Source organism: Candida pseudojiufengensis, assembly GCF_024610245.1.
Source record: "Candida pseudojiufengensis strain CBS 10847 chromosome Unknown scaffold17, whole genome shotgun sequence".
Lineage (NCBI taxonomy): Eukaryota > Fungi > Ascomycota > Pichiomycetes > Serinales > Debaryomycetaceae > Lodderomyces > Lodderomyces pseudojiufengensis.
This window is the reverse complement of record NW_026261533.1, coordinates 127,359-141,500: the sequence shown is the minus strand read 5'-3', so window position 1 is coordinate 141,500 and position 14,142 is coordinate 127,359. Positions and strand designations below refer to the sequence as shown.

Below are 14,142 nucleotides of genomic sequence, written 5' to 3'. Positions count from 1 at the left end.
AGCTATACTATATTGAGAGCAATACTTTACAGTTGATCATCTAGGTTGAGCTGAGTTTCATAATTGGGTTCAATTTTAGTCATCGAGTTAAACTGATAATGAGAAAAGATCTTTATTTTTTGAACAATTCTAATTCAGTCTATAAATATTTTAACTATATAAATCTAATCTATCACCAGCTGCTTTTATACGCATACTAGTTCTATTACTTAATTCATAATCACCTTCACCAACAATTTCTGCTTTTTTTAACCAATTTTTACTTTCATTTGCTGCAGATTTTATATCAACATTTTCAGATAATCTTGTTTTTAGCAACCAAATAAACATTGTTTTTTCATAAAATGCAGTTGGATAAATATATGGACTATATGATAATTTATGAAATCTAAATTGTGGTTGATCTGATATTACATATTTTGAAATTACGTGCTGATCTAATATTTTTAAACCTTCTTTTACTTGACCTAATTGTCTTAATATTATAGATTGTAAAAAATATCTAATCATTGCTTCATCTTCTGTTTCTTCAATTTTAGCGTAGGAATGATTTGTAGTATTTGCTGATAATTCAGTATTGGCAGCTCCTGAATATCCTAATAATTTTAAAGCAATTTTAAAATTATCTTGTGTCATTCTATTATATCCATTCCAAAAATATATTAATTCATGAACTAATGAAGTACCAACTAAATCAGCATATGATAAATTTGGATATTGTTTTTTACGATTTTCAATATGTTTACACTTCCTCAACAAAAATTTATCAAATGGCATTTGTTTTCCAGATCCTCCAAGCCCTCCTTTTTTTTGAGCATTTGATCCATGACCAGGTACATAACTTAATGACAATTTCATATATTTTGAAAATAATTCAGAATATTTTTTACTTTCTTCTTCAATATTATCAACTTTGACTAATCCCATTTTAATCATTCTATATTTTTCAAGATAACATGCAGCTGCCATAAATAAATATACAGCTTTTGACCATGAATTAATTTCAATTAAATATATTAAATCTCTTGCTGCTTTATCATATTCATGCATATACATATAAATCATAGCTCTATCAAATACTAATAAAGCTTCAATTTGTTGCATTTGAATCTTATTATTTTTATCATCAGTAAAATTTTGCATTATTGTACTTGCTTTGATTAAATCACCATGAGCAGCTAACATTCTACCTTCTTGTAGTATCCATAATGCATTATGTGGGAAATGATGACGAGCTCTTTTTAATAATTGACCAGTATAATTAGGTGGATCATCCATAATTTTTTGTAATTCACTATCAGAAACAGTAGTTTTATTTTCTAAAGATAGTATATTATTATTTGAAGTTGTATTTGGTAATTTAAATCCAGTATCAACAAATTGTATAGGTCCATCATAAAACATTAATAAAAATAATAATGCTAATTCTCCATGAACATTTCTTGATGTTATGGCAGTTGTCCATAATAATTTTAATCCAATATCTCTATCACCTTTAAATCCAACAATTGATAATACTTTCCCAATAGCTGGTGGAATTAAAGATAACACAACTTGTAAAATCCCAAAACATAATTGAACACCAGAATGAATGAATTCATCAGTTGTTGAAACATGTAAGTGAGAATCAGACACAGGTGATGATTCTGAAGTTTCAACTGATGATAATATAGATTGAGCACTTGAATCAATTGTTGGTTGGGATAAATCATTATTACTTAAATCAGTTGTAGTTGTTAAATTTTCCAAAGCATCTACAAATTCTTCATCATCTGAATTTGAATTTTCATTAATAAATATTTTTGGGGTGTGATTTTGTGGACTATTATTATTACTTTGTTTTATTAAAGTAATTGAACTATTCAGATCTTCAAATAAATTTATATTCTTTTTGGTGGTGTTGTTTCCCAAATTTGTACCTTCAATTCTTGCTTTTCTCATAAGAAATATTTTTTCTAAATTTTTCATTAATTTTAAATCTTGTGGTAATGAAGTTGTTGAACTAGTTTGAGAATCATAACCTGGTAAATCAACTGTACTTATTGAATTATTATTCATAGTCAATCCTTGTTTCAAAGAAGATCCATTTGTTGTAGCTGCTGCTTTTTTCCTTAATTTTGCTAAATTTTTATTGAAAATAGGTTCCAGTTCTTTAATCTTTTTATAAACTGCATCTAAAATTTGATAAGCTTTTCTTAATTTAAATAATGCTTTAGCACTTTCCACCATACCATTATTTTCAGTTAATAACATTAATAAAGCATTTAATAATGTAGATTCAGCTTGAGTAACTTGAAATTCAGTACCTGGAGGATAAATATTTGAAGTTGCTAATTGATATCGTACATTATATTTTGCATTATTAATTGATATATTTTCAGCTTCTGATAATGTCTTATGAGCTTTAGCCATTACTTCAGGTTCAAATCCTAAAGTTGCTTCAATAAATTCCATAACACCCAAGGCTAATGGGAAAACTGCTCTTGGTTGTCCATCAATTGATATAGTTTTAGATTCTTCTTCTAATAATTTAGTTCCTTGATCTGTTCTATCATCTAAAAGATAATCCATAGCCTTTAAAGCAATTTCAAAATCATGTACTTGTCTTATAACTTTTTCATAATTTGATTGATCTGAATTTGGTTCATTTGTTGAATCTATACTTTGATTTGAAGTAGTTGTATAAAGTGAAAGAATTGAAGCTTTCTTTCTCAACCCTTTGAACATAACTTATGAGTTGAAATGAAGGTGAATTGAAGTAAATAAAATTGTAAAATATGCAATATATGAATTGAATAATGATTTGCTAGTATTTGTAATATATATGACGTAAAAATATAATAAATATGAATTTTTCAAAATTTTTGATTATATATAATGAATATTCTAATCTAATTGAATTGAAAAAGTGTTGATAAGTAGACAATGATTTTGAAGAAGTAAACTTATGATTGTTGGACAATCCAGTTCAGCCTATTGTATGTGAAAAAAAATAAATATCTATCATCAATGAAATATATTTTGTTACTGATAATCAGGACGAGAGACGATTGAAATTTTTAATAAACAAAAGGTGAACAAGTTAATGTATTATTACTTAAAATCTCTATTGTTATAGTTATAAAGTTATAATTTACGTTTAAAACAACTGAGTGATTTTTAAAATTTTAAGGCAACTAATTTGGCCGATTTAAAAGTTTAAAATTCCCCAAATGGGGCAGGTTTTAACTGAACATATCTTATTTGGGTTCAAATTTGTAAGGTATTAGCTTGGACAATTAAGGTTTTACGAATTTATACTCACTCAGGTAGTCAAGTAATGAACTTTAGTCAAATATTAACATGAGAGTAATAATATTAATATATCGATACATTCTGACATCATCAATATGTAAAATAATTGAAAATCAGAAATAAAAAATGAAAAAAGAAATAACGTTGTGTTAGATCTCCTATTTAAATTTCTTTCTCATATGCAGTAATATTGGTTGCAAAGCCTTCTTCTTGACCTTACATGAACGACTTATTTAATTTATCATACAGCAAATGTGATATTTCTTCCGCTGAATTCAAATCGAGGCTAGTGAATTATTGAAGCTTTTAGTAAAGAAATGAAGATGTATAATTGAGTTTGAGATTTTAAATTTTCGTTTCATAGTAGTACCAAAAGTCTAATACAAAATTATAAAACTCGGTTGGTAGCAATATCTTCTTTTGGCTGCAAAATTATTACCATGAATCTTGAGATCTAATGACATATCAAATAACCTAGATTTGACAAAACAGACAACACTTCATTATTTTTGACTAGTGTAAAGAAAAAAGGAAGAAAGACAGTTTTCTTATTTTATAACAAATCAGTGCATTTTGCTAATTATACTGTAACGTTATATAAACCTCACAAATATCCTTAATATGGCTAGATTATTAAGTCGAATTTTTAGAGGTATAACTCATAATAAGAACAAAGAAGACCAAAAATGTAAAAATTCATTACCATTTGATAAAATTCCACAAATTTTTGATGATTCAATAGGTGATGGTGATATTTCAAGACTTGAACAAAAATTAACAGATGAAGAAACATTACAAAATTTCAATCATTCAGATGTATTTGGGGCAATTTCAAATGATGCTGTGGTTTTTATAATTAAAATGTATGATTTAATTGAAGATTTAAATACATTACAAGTTTCAGAAAAAAGTGAAGAAGTAAAATTAAATTATAGAACTGAATTTGATGAAAGATTTAAAATCATTTTAAATAATTTAATCTATGTCAAAGAAAATGATTTTCAAAAATCTGAATTAGAAATTATAAAATTTTTATTTCAAGAATTAAAAAATTCAAGAAATGTCATATTATTAAGTAATAAATTAAAACCAATTGAAAATATAAATAATGATTTGAAAACTAGTATATTTCAATATTTTAAAGAAATTTGGTGTTTTGAAATATCAACTTCAATTAATGATGAATTTATGATCGATTTATATTCAATAAGTTTAAAAATTTGGGAAATGAAAATTATTTCATTAGTTGTATCCCAACAAGAATAACAATCAATTCAAAATATATTTACAACAAAATGTTGTGATAATATTAAACTTTTTATAAAAGTTTTATAAAAGTGTTTTAACTCTAATAGTTAAAATCAATATCGCTATAATTCTATAAATAATTAAACATATAATCAATGCACTAAAATAAACTTTTAAATTATGATTTAAATTATAATATTCTAATACCTTTTTACCAGTATTTAATATTGCTTCCGTACCACTGTTGTTATATTCAAAAATTTGATTTTGAAAACCTAATTTTGCACATATTCCAACTGCATATTTTAAAGGATTAATCCAATTCCAAGCTCTGAAAAAAATAGGCATTTGTAAACTCATTGTACCTGCCATAAATACTGCAATTGTCATTAAAATCCCCAAGATATTTGTAGCTACTCCTAAATGATCAAATATACTTAACATTATAATACCTAATGATTCTCCAATATTTATAGATGCAAAACATGAAAAAAACATTCCAAAATACATTGCTGGATTTCTTGGTAATCCAATTGGAAATACAATTAAAGCACTAAATATTAATGTAGGTATAATTTCTCCAGGTAATTCATTAATTAAATAAGATAATATAAATTCGTTTACACCATATAATCCATCTTTATATTCTTGATAAAAAATATCTCTTTCCTTTGGATATAATGAAATATTATTAATCAATCCAATAAAATATAAATTTAAAACTTCTTGAATTAAACCTAATCTATTTTGTATACCTGCTTGATTATTTTTTAAAGGAGTGAAATAAATAACATGAACTACTCCTAATAAAATGACTTGAATAATTCTTGTAAATAATATATCAACTGATCTCCATGTTGTTATAAATTGTCTTTTGGTTAATGTTGATAATACTATGGGAAACGGAACACGTTTAACTTGATAACTTCTCAAATCTATTTGTTTTTTCTCTTCAAGTATTGGATATTCAATTGGTAAAAAGTTAAATCCTGAAGCTAAATTATCCAAAATACAATTGATAATGTTTGTTTCTACTGAAAATCCATTAAATTGCAAATAACCAACTAATTGAGATTTCATCCCATCAAATAAAACTTTTCCATGATTTAAAATTAATAATCTATCAAATAAATCAATCATATCTTCATTAGGTTGATGGATAGTAGTAATAATAGTAGTACCTTCAATTTGTGCTAAATTTTTTAACATCTTTAATATTGATAAAGCAGTTTGTGAATCTAATCCTGATGTTGGTTCATCTAAAAACATTATACTATGACGAGATAATAATTGAATAGCAATTGATGTTCTTCTTTTTTCACCTCCTGATATACCTTTTGTAAATTCTGATCCAATCATTCTATCTGCACAATCAATTAGTCCAACTTTTCTAATTAATGAATTTACAATTGATGGGATATGATCTTGATCTGATGGAGGTAAACGTAATTTTGCTTGATAATATAATGTTTCTCTAACTGATAAAGTCGGGATTAAACTTGAATCATTTTGAGCAACAAAAGATGATATATTTGATAGTTCTTTTGGACTTAATGGTTGAATTGAATTTATTGATAAAAAATTTCCATCAGATACTAATCCACTAGGCAATCTATTTGATAATAGTTTTAGTAAAGATGTCTTACCACTACCTGATGGACCTATAATGACATTTAAAGATGATGATTGGAATGATGCATTTATATCTTGTAAAATCCAAGTAGGTGTTTGTGAATTGGTTTGTAAATTTATATGATCAAGCCTTATATTGAATGAAGATGCATCTTTAGTTTTAGCTATTGGTTCTTGATTCAGTATTGTTTTCTCTGAATCAATATTAATCTCTATATCAGACTCTTCATCATTTCCAATTTTATTTTCAACACTTTTTGACATTTGTGTATCATAAGATCTAAAACTTAATGCAATCCAAGCTAATAAATAAAATCCAAATAACCAAGCTATCAAAATTCCAATTGGTTCTGCAATCCAACCTTTAGGAAGATCTAATAATTTTAATTGATAATTACCTGTATATTGCACACATCTTTCATCACCAGTCTTAAAAGGACAATCCCCCACCCAATTAGTGAATTGATTTGCACTTGATGCACCAAATCCATACCAAAAATAAGAAATATATTTAGTCCATCTAATCCAACCTAATGGATGTATTACAAAATATCCACATGAACTATTTAATAATTGATAAATAAAATTTAAATACATTGTAGATAATGCAAAATCATTCCCTATTGCAAAACATAACATTCCAACAGACATACCAATTAAAGTAATTAAAATTGAAATAATAAAATATATAAAAAAATGTCCAACACCTGATCTTAATCCCCACATGAAATAAGTTATTGCTGCAAAGATAGCACCAATAGGTATAGTTTCCAAAATAGATATAGTTATAAATCTTGATAAAATAAAAATTATAGGAGTTACATTATGTTGTCTATATTCTCTAATATAATTTCTACCATCAAATTGCCATAATTTTTCAAGTTCAACAAAAACTGGAGTAAAAGCTAGGAATTCCATCATTACATAAAGTACTGAAGTTAATGATCTTATACCTGATAAGTTTGGTATTGGTTTATAAAATATCCAACCTGCTATTGCTGCAACAATTGCACTTCCACCATTCATTGATAATAAGATTAACCTATCCCTTGAAGTTATTAAAAAAGTTCGCTTAATATGAATCCATAATTCGATGAAGAAAGGTACTTTATTCTTCCTCGGTCGTATAAATAATTTGGGTAGTTCTGATAGAGGTTGAGAAGATTCAATGTTTGACCAAGATTTTGTTTCATCCCAATTTTCAACTAACTTTTTGATTCTTTCTTCATTTTTGATTTCACTTGTTTTAGTTGACATGTCCTTGACTGCTAATTTCATTATATAATCAATATAATTAGATGATTTAGTTTCAGAATCTATTTTTAAAAAATCTAGTTCTTTAAAATATGTTATCATATTACTTGGTGTTCCATAATAAATCATTCTTCCACCCATGGTTAATAAACACACTTTATCAAATAATTGTGTAACTTCAACCCTTGGTTGATGAATAGATAGTATAATAGTAATTCCAATTTCTGGACTCGCTAGTTTTCTAAGTAATCTCATTAATGTTAAAGAACTCAAAGAATCTAAACCTGTTGTTGGTTCATCTAAAGCTAAAATAGTAGGTTGATCCAACAATATAATTGCTATTGACAATCGTCTTTGTTCACCACCTGATAATGATATCTTTTTAGAAAATGACATGACAATAGTATCTCTTAAATGTTCTATTTCCAAAATGTTTAGTAAATATTCAATATATTCCAATTGTTCATCTTTACTAGCATTAGGTTGTTTTAATTCTGCTTGAAATTTTAAAATTTCAAAAACTGTTAATCCAGGTAAAAAAATATCATCTTGTAATAAATATGAACTATTGATATGTTTCAAATTCGAAATGGTTGAATAATTTACAATACCAGTAAACTTTAATTTTTTATTTTTGAAATTGATTCTACCTAATAATGTATTTAATAAAGTAGTCTTACCACTTCCACTTCCTCCCATGATAGCCATGATTTCTCCACATGGTAAATCAAATGAAACATTATTTAATATTTTAGGTATATCATAGTTACTTTCTGTATCAATTTGTTTCTTCTTTTTCTCCAAAACTTCAATTGTTAAATTTCTAACTTTTAATGAAACTCTATTAGATTCGGAAACAATTAATAAATTTTTCATCTTATAGATTCATTTTCAAAATTTTCAAATAAATATCGATTTTCGAAAAGAAATCATGAATGATTATGATTCATGATTACATCTCGACTTCGAATATTATTCTTCTTCAATGAAACAATAAGTGAGGTTATTAATAGATTTGACATATGTGTGTATGAGCTCTGATCAAAATATAGCTTAAAATTTGGCTTAGTACCTATTGTATTTTTTAAATTCATAATTGCGAATTTAACATCATGATGAATAATACCCGTGGGCAACCGACCATGTTTCAGAATTTTCATATAATTTTATATGCTGATGCCACATGATTCAAATTGATTTGCCGGATCGATCCATTAATTGTGCTTCCCAATGATTCCGAAAACTCTAGTGACAATTCTCGACTGAGGTTAGTTCTATTTTGATAATAGTGGACACAAGATACTATGAAGGTGTGAGAAATTCAATGAGGTTGAACAGATCGTTTTCTTTGACTCTGGTTGTATATGATGTTTGAACACATTCTCTTATATTATGAATACTTCTATGTTTAAATCGAATCAACATCAATCTTTGTGATAATGAAGTTGGTCTAGATCTACTTTTCACCGCGAAACCCGGCTTATGAAAATATTATTGAGTTACGGATTTTCCTGCAAGATATCATTGATCGAAATCTCACACTTATTTAAGAACTCTATTCGATGCATATTGAATGAAAGAGTATATAGAATGAGTAGAAATGAATTTCCAGAATCTGAAATGATAGTGCTAAAGATGATAAGTCTTTAATAAAAACTTTAAGTATCATGTCTTTTGAGATTAATTATAGCTAATTTGGCTGCAAAAAATAGTAAAATTGGTTAATAGTTGAACAATCTCAACAAAATAGTGTAAAACATAACGAAAAGAGTACGAAGGAACTTTAAAATTAAATAAGTACTTAATTTTATTGAACCTGAGTCTACATAAATTCAATCTAAGTTGTTCATTAACTGTGAAAAATACAGACTTCACCTTATTCTTATGGTTTTTCTCGCAATAAATCTTGCTGGGTAAGTCATGAAATAAGTTGAAGAATTATCGAAAATATTAGCTTAGCCACTCTTCACATTGCAATTTGAAACAATGTTTATTAGACATATAGTAGAGCCAAGTTCTTTCAATTCGACCCCTCATGGGACTATGTTTACTGTAAATCTAAGTTCATTTGCGCGAAATTTTAAAATTAAACGTGTTTTGTTTACATTAAACAAACTAACTTTCAAAATAAGATAAGCAATTGAATTCTTCTTCAAAGACTTATCAACATTATATTTACATCAAGCGTCAATCAATCATTTCAACCAAACTTACTGAGTAAACAGATCAATCAGTGTTATAATTATTTACAAATCAAACTTATTATTATTGAAATCATAATATTTTACTTTATTTAATCGTTCAAATCACTAATGTCTTTGATAAACGGAGTATATGAATATCCAACGTGGATCAAAGATTTGCTCAATACAGAATCAGTACAAAAAGTTTTAAATGATGAATCTATCATTAGCGCATATTGGAAAAGTGTTATTTTAAATCCAGCAGTAGATACAATTACTTTAATAATATTCAATTCTCCACAATATCAAAACAAACTAAAGGATCCCGAATATATCAAATTATTAACAGATGAAAACATTCCAGCAGAAATTAGAATTCAAAAATTATTCAGACCATATTCTTTACCAAAAGAGTTATATAAAAATATTTGTCAATTTCATCTTACACTAGAACAATATGATCGATGGTTAAAGTGTATCAAACAAGTATCACCAATTAACGTGAAAGAAACAAGAAGAACAAAACAGAGGTATCAATGGGTTGAAATTTTTGTTTGTGATAGAGCTGGATTTCGAAAATCAGTTTATAAAACAGGTGTACCTCAAAAAAACATGAAACCAAGTAAAACATGTGGTTGTAATTATAGAATTAATGCAAAATTATTGAAGAATGGATTTGTTAGGGTAAATTGGCAATGGAAACATCATAATCATTTCATGTTTGGAGAAATTAAAAATAGTAAAACCAAGATTAATTCAGAATCGTTGGAAATACTGAATGAGTTGTTGAATATGGGTATTGATGATTTTGGTTTAACGCAAAGTCAAATGAAAAGTATTAAAAGAAATGAGGAAGGAGCATATTTAGTTGAATCGTCACAGATGTTAAGAGTCAGACATGGATCAGTGGAAATGAATAATGAAGCAAATTATGCCAACAATGAAAGAGGAACAAAGCGTTGTAGAATAGATTATGATCATGAAGAAGGTTCAGATACGGTTCCAAGTATGGATACGATATCGAGAAAACTCGAGGAAATAAATCGTGAATTTGAGCAGTTGCAAAATAAAGGTAGGGAAATAATCTTGGAGAAAAGAAATGATTTTATGAGATATACTAATGCTATGATATCTATTCTTGAAGAAAGTTTGAATTATAATGGAGAATTAGATCGTGGAGCAATAAATAATGGATAACCATAGGTATTAATTAAACTGAAATTATAATTGTAAATTTAAAAAATTAATTTAAGTATTCCACGCTTATTGATTTTTTCTCAAAATCTCTCTTTATAAATTTTCATCAACATACTTTGATTTGAAAGATGTTTCCTTGAGAGTTTCAGAATTGATTCATAAATTTCACACCGAATTACTTGAAATAAGACTTTCAATTGGAGAAATGTTATGAAAAAATCCCCACATTTGGGTAAAATTTCATAATTTATTCACATTTCAATGTCAATGATACTGAAGATACATTATTTTAAGAATTAAATGATAGTGAAAACTTGATATTTTAAAAATTGTAACAATAGGCTATCCAAATATTAAGTTTGTGTAACTATAAAATGTGTTACAAAACGGTGAAATTTTAGTAAGAATGAAACTTTAGAATAATAGATGAAAATTATCCATAGACGTTACAATCTCGGTGTATAATCGGAAATGAAATTAATATATGCTGATGAAAAGTGATGGATCTTGAATGGTATAAATAGAGCTCGAAAATACCTTTGATTACCCGTATAGAATTCATAAGAACAACAACTACGTCTTGTTCACCATTTAAATACAGTCACTACCACTATTGCTAATCCAGCTGACACCACCAATAGATCAATTAGGTAAGTAAAAATCAATCTTCATCATTGAAGAGATTAAAATTTCAATAAATGAATTAAATACATAATTAATTATGGGGTAGGTCAAGTGAACTTATTCTCAATAAAAGACATCAAGCCTCCTAAAAAAAAGGAAAGAGGAAAGCAAAACTCATGATGGATCAAATGAATGAAGATCCAAACATGACAGAGACTCATTAGATAGGGGTCTTGATTAATGTCATCATTAAATTCTTTTACCAACGCGAATTGGTAGATATTGGTTGATGATTTGATTGGATTCAAGAAGATCCCCTTTCATGTCTCATCATTTTTTGGATGAGGAGGTTTTATATCCTTTAATGAAAATGAGTTAACTTGACCCATTTTCCTTGAAGGATACAAAACCTCAATTGATGTAGTATTTCATCATTTCCTAATTCGTCTGGTTGAATAGTTGATTTAGGATGAATTGCATCTGTTGAACTATTTTAATATTCCTTTCCATCGTTCCTCATTATTCCTACGAGAAGGCTTGAGGTCTTTAAATGAAAATGAGTTTACTTGAATGCAAATTATCAACATACTTATCAGTATCAAACACAAATTTACTAACATAATTATTTTCTTTACTAATTATCATATTGAGATCTCTCGAATTTTAGAAGGAAGAGAAAATTTCTACACGAGGGATCTAATTAAAAAACTGGATATCTGAGCAGTCTTAGTAAACTGTTAAAACGAAAATCAGTTTCTCTTTATTGTAATCATTGACATTGCTTGCACATATTTTGCCAAATACCAACAAGCCATAATCTTGTAATTTCTCTCGTATATTCACTACCATATGACTTTTACGCTTTGTACTCTTTGCGATATCTTGCATTTAATCCCAAATAGGAAAGATGAAAATATAACTTACTGAAATCAATTAAATCGATACTCAACAACCAAACATCGTAGAGAGTGATTCTCACAATTGTATATTTCGATGAATTCGATGTTCATGAAAATTTCATCTTCAGAACTATGTAGCTCACTAAAACTAGAAGTCTAAAATGATGTTTTCTTGACTGTTTTAATATTTGAGTCTAAAAAATCATACAACATCAATTTAACTAAAAATTGTGGTTCGATGACTTTTTTCCTAGCAGAAATAACTCGACAAAACATTTCATCTTAGCAAAGGTTTTCTTTCAAAGCTGTTCATTTCAAACACGCTATTTGAAGTCAGGGGAATTCTCAATATATATAACAAGATGTGCTTGAAAACCTGACATCATTTGATATTTGTTTTGTAAAAGTTACTCAAATTTGACAATATAGTTTTGTGAGTATCAAAAAATTTTCAGCACGTCGAAAATCAATTTTTAATTTGTAGATCATTTTATGATTTACATTTTTACGAGATTGTTTTTTGTTTATGTAATTTTTGTATTTTCCAATGTGGACAGTTTTTTTTTAATTCAACAGATATGCAATGCACTAGAAAACCTCGACCTACAATGATAAAATAAAATTTTCTGATAATTTGCATCGATTAATGAATACATTACGGTAGAGCTTAGATGAATGAGATAAGAGTGTTCACCTCGATTTCAGCAATAGATTTGTTCTAGAACATTGAACTTAAAAAAAATTTCTTTTTTCAAATGATTTTCAAACTAAGGTGTGAATTTACATTTTGCAACAAACCTGTAATAAGAGTTTGTACTTGATTTAAAAATCATAATACGAAAACACGCCCAGAATGAATTTTTATTGTTTTCTATTTACTTTTTTGTTGCATTTGCAATTTATTCAACATTTAGTCTTAAATTAATTTAGGGTGAACTAATTCAAAGTAACATTGAAGAATAAGTACAATTAAGGAGCTGCAAGTACTGGGATCTAGACTTCGAGTTTGAGGATTCACTTTTTGAATCAAATTCGAATATATCAGGAACTTATTAATTCATAAAGTATATAGAAAAGATTTTGATCTTCTCTATGGATATGTGGATCTTGCATAAGGTCGATCTCAGATCTGATTTTTTGAGTCTTCAATTTTAATTAAAAAAACTTTTGTTTTTGTTTGTTTGGTTAAGACCGATTCTAAAATTTGTAGTAACAAAACATAAACTATCTCTTATTGCATAACGGTAATCCATGTTGCACCACTTTGGTCAACGTGGTTTGTAGTGGGTTTTCAAAATCAAGAGAGATTTGTAACTCATCATAAGAAATTGATGAAAATTAGATCTACAAATATGCATTCTTAATTTTGTGCTGTAGAAGTTAAAACAAAATCATCAGGAGGTTCAAAGTTTAAATTAAATCTTAATAAAATTTCTAATCAAGTTAATAATCGCATCGAAATTGTTTAAAATTAGAAAATAGAAAAAAATAAATGTGCATTGTAAATCTAAACGTTTTTTTTTATGCAAACTTTACATTGCAACAACTTTAAACTTTGAATATAAAAGATAAACTTAAAGAATGAAACATCGTTAAATGAATACCCCGAAATTTCAACACAACATTGATCCAGAAATAAGGGGCAACCTGAGAAGAAAATAACTTTCAAAAATGCTGGTACTTGATTAAAGTTACATGCAATTTTCAAAGCTCAGCAATAATCGTTCAATATATTGTTTTTTTTTTACTTGCAAAACTTCTTAATAAAATTAAAATTTTATATTAGATCTAAAGTTATTACACAAAATTGT

The 14,142-nt window shown here is 27.0% G+C and overlaps 4 protein-coding genes across 4 annotated transcripts; 2 read left to right on the top strand and 2 right to left on the bottom strand. All coding sequences in view use genetic code 12, as the record gives it.

Annotated features, from left to right (window-relative positions):
- Positions 1-150: 150 nt before the first annotated feature.
- On the bottom strand, positions 151-2,727 carry IML2 (Iml2p; the record flags this gene model as incomplete). The annotated part of the gene is made up of 1 exon (XM_051758895.1): positions 151-2,727. The coding sequence occupies one exon, from the start codon at positions 2,725-2,727 to the stop codon at positions 151-153; it is 2,577 nt and encodes an 858-aa protein (XP_051613262.1).
- A 1,188-nt stretch (positions 2,728-3,915) lies between these two features.
- On the top strand, positions 3,916-4,560 carry KGF55_004034 (uncharacterized protein; the record flags this gene model as incomplete). The annotated part of the gene is made up of 1 exon (XM_051758894.1): positions 3,916-4,560. The coding sequence occupies one exon, from the start codon at positions 3,916-3,918 to the stop codon at positions 4,558-4,560; it is 645 nt and encodes a 214-aa protein (XP_051613261.1).
- A 63-nt stretch (positions 4,561-4,623) lies between these two features.
- On the bottom strand, positions 4,624-8,304 carry KGF55_004033 (uncharacterized protein; the record flags this gene model as incomplete). Its single annotated transcript, XM_051758893.1, has 1 exon — positions 4,624-8,304. The coding sequence occupies one exon, from the start codon at positions 8,302-8,304 to the stop codon at positions 4,624-4,626; it is 3,681 nt and encodes a 1,226-aa protein (XP_051613260.1).
- A 1,436-nt stretch (positions 8,305-9,740) lies between these two features.
- On the top strand, positions 9,741-10,808 carry KGF55_004032 (uncharacterized protein; the record flags this gene model as incomplete). Its single annotated transcript, XM_051758892.1, has 1 exon — positions 9,741-10,808. The coding sequence occupies one exon, from the start codon at positions 9,741-9,743 to the stop codon at positions 10,806-10,808; it is 1,068 nt and encodes a 355-aa protein (XP_051613259.1).
- Positions 10,809-14,142: the final 3,334 nt, after the last annotated feature.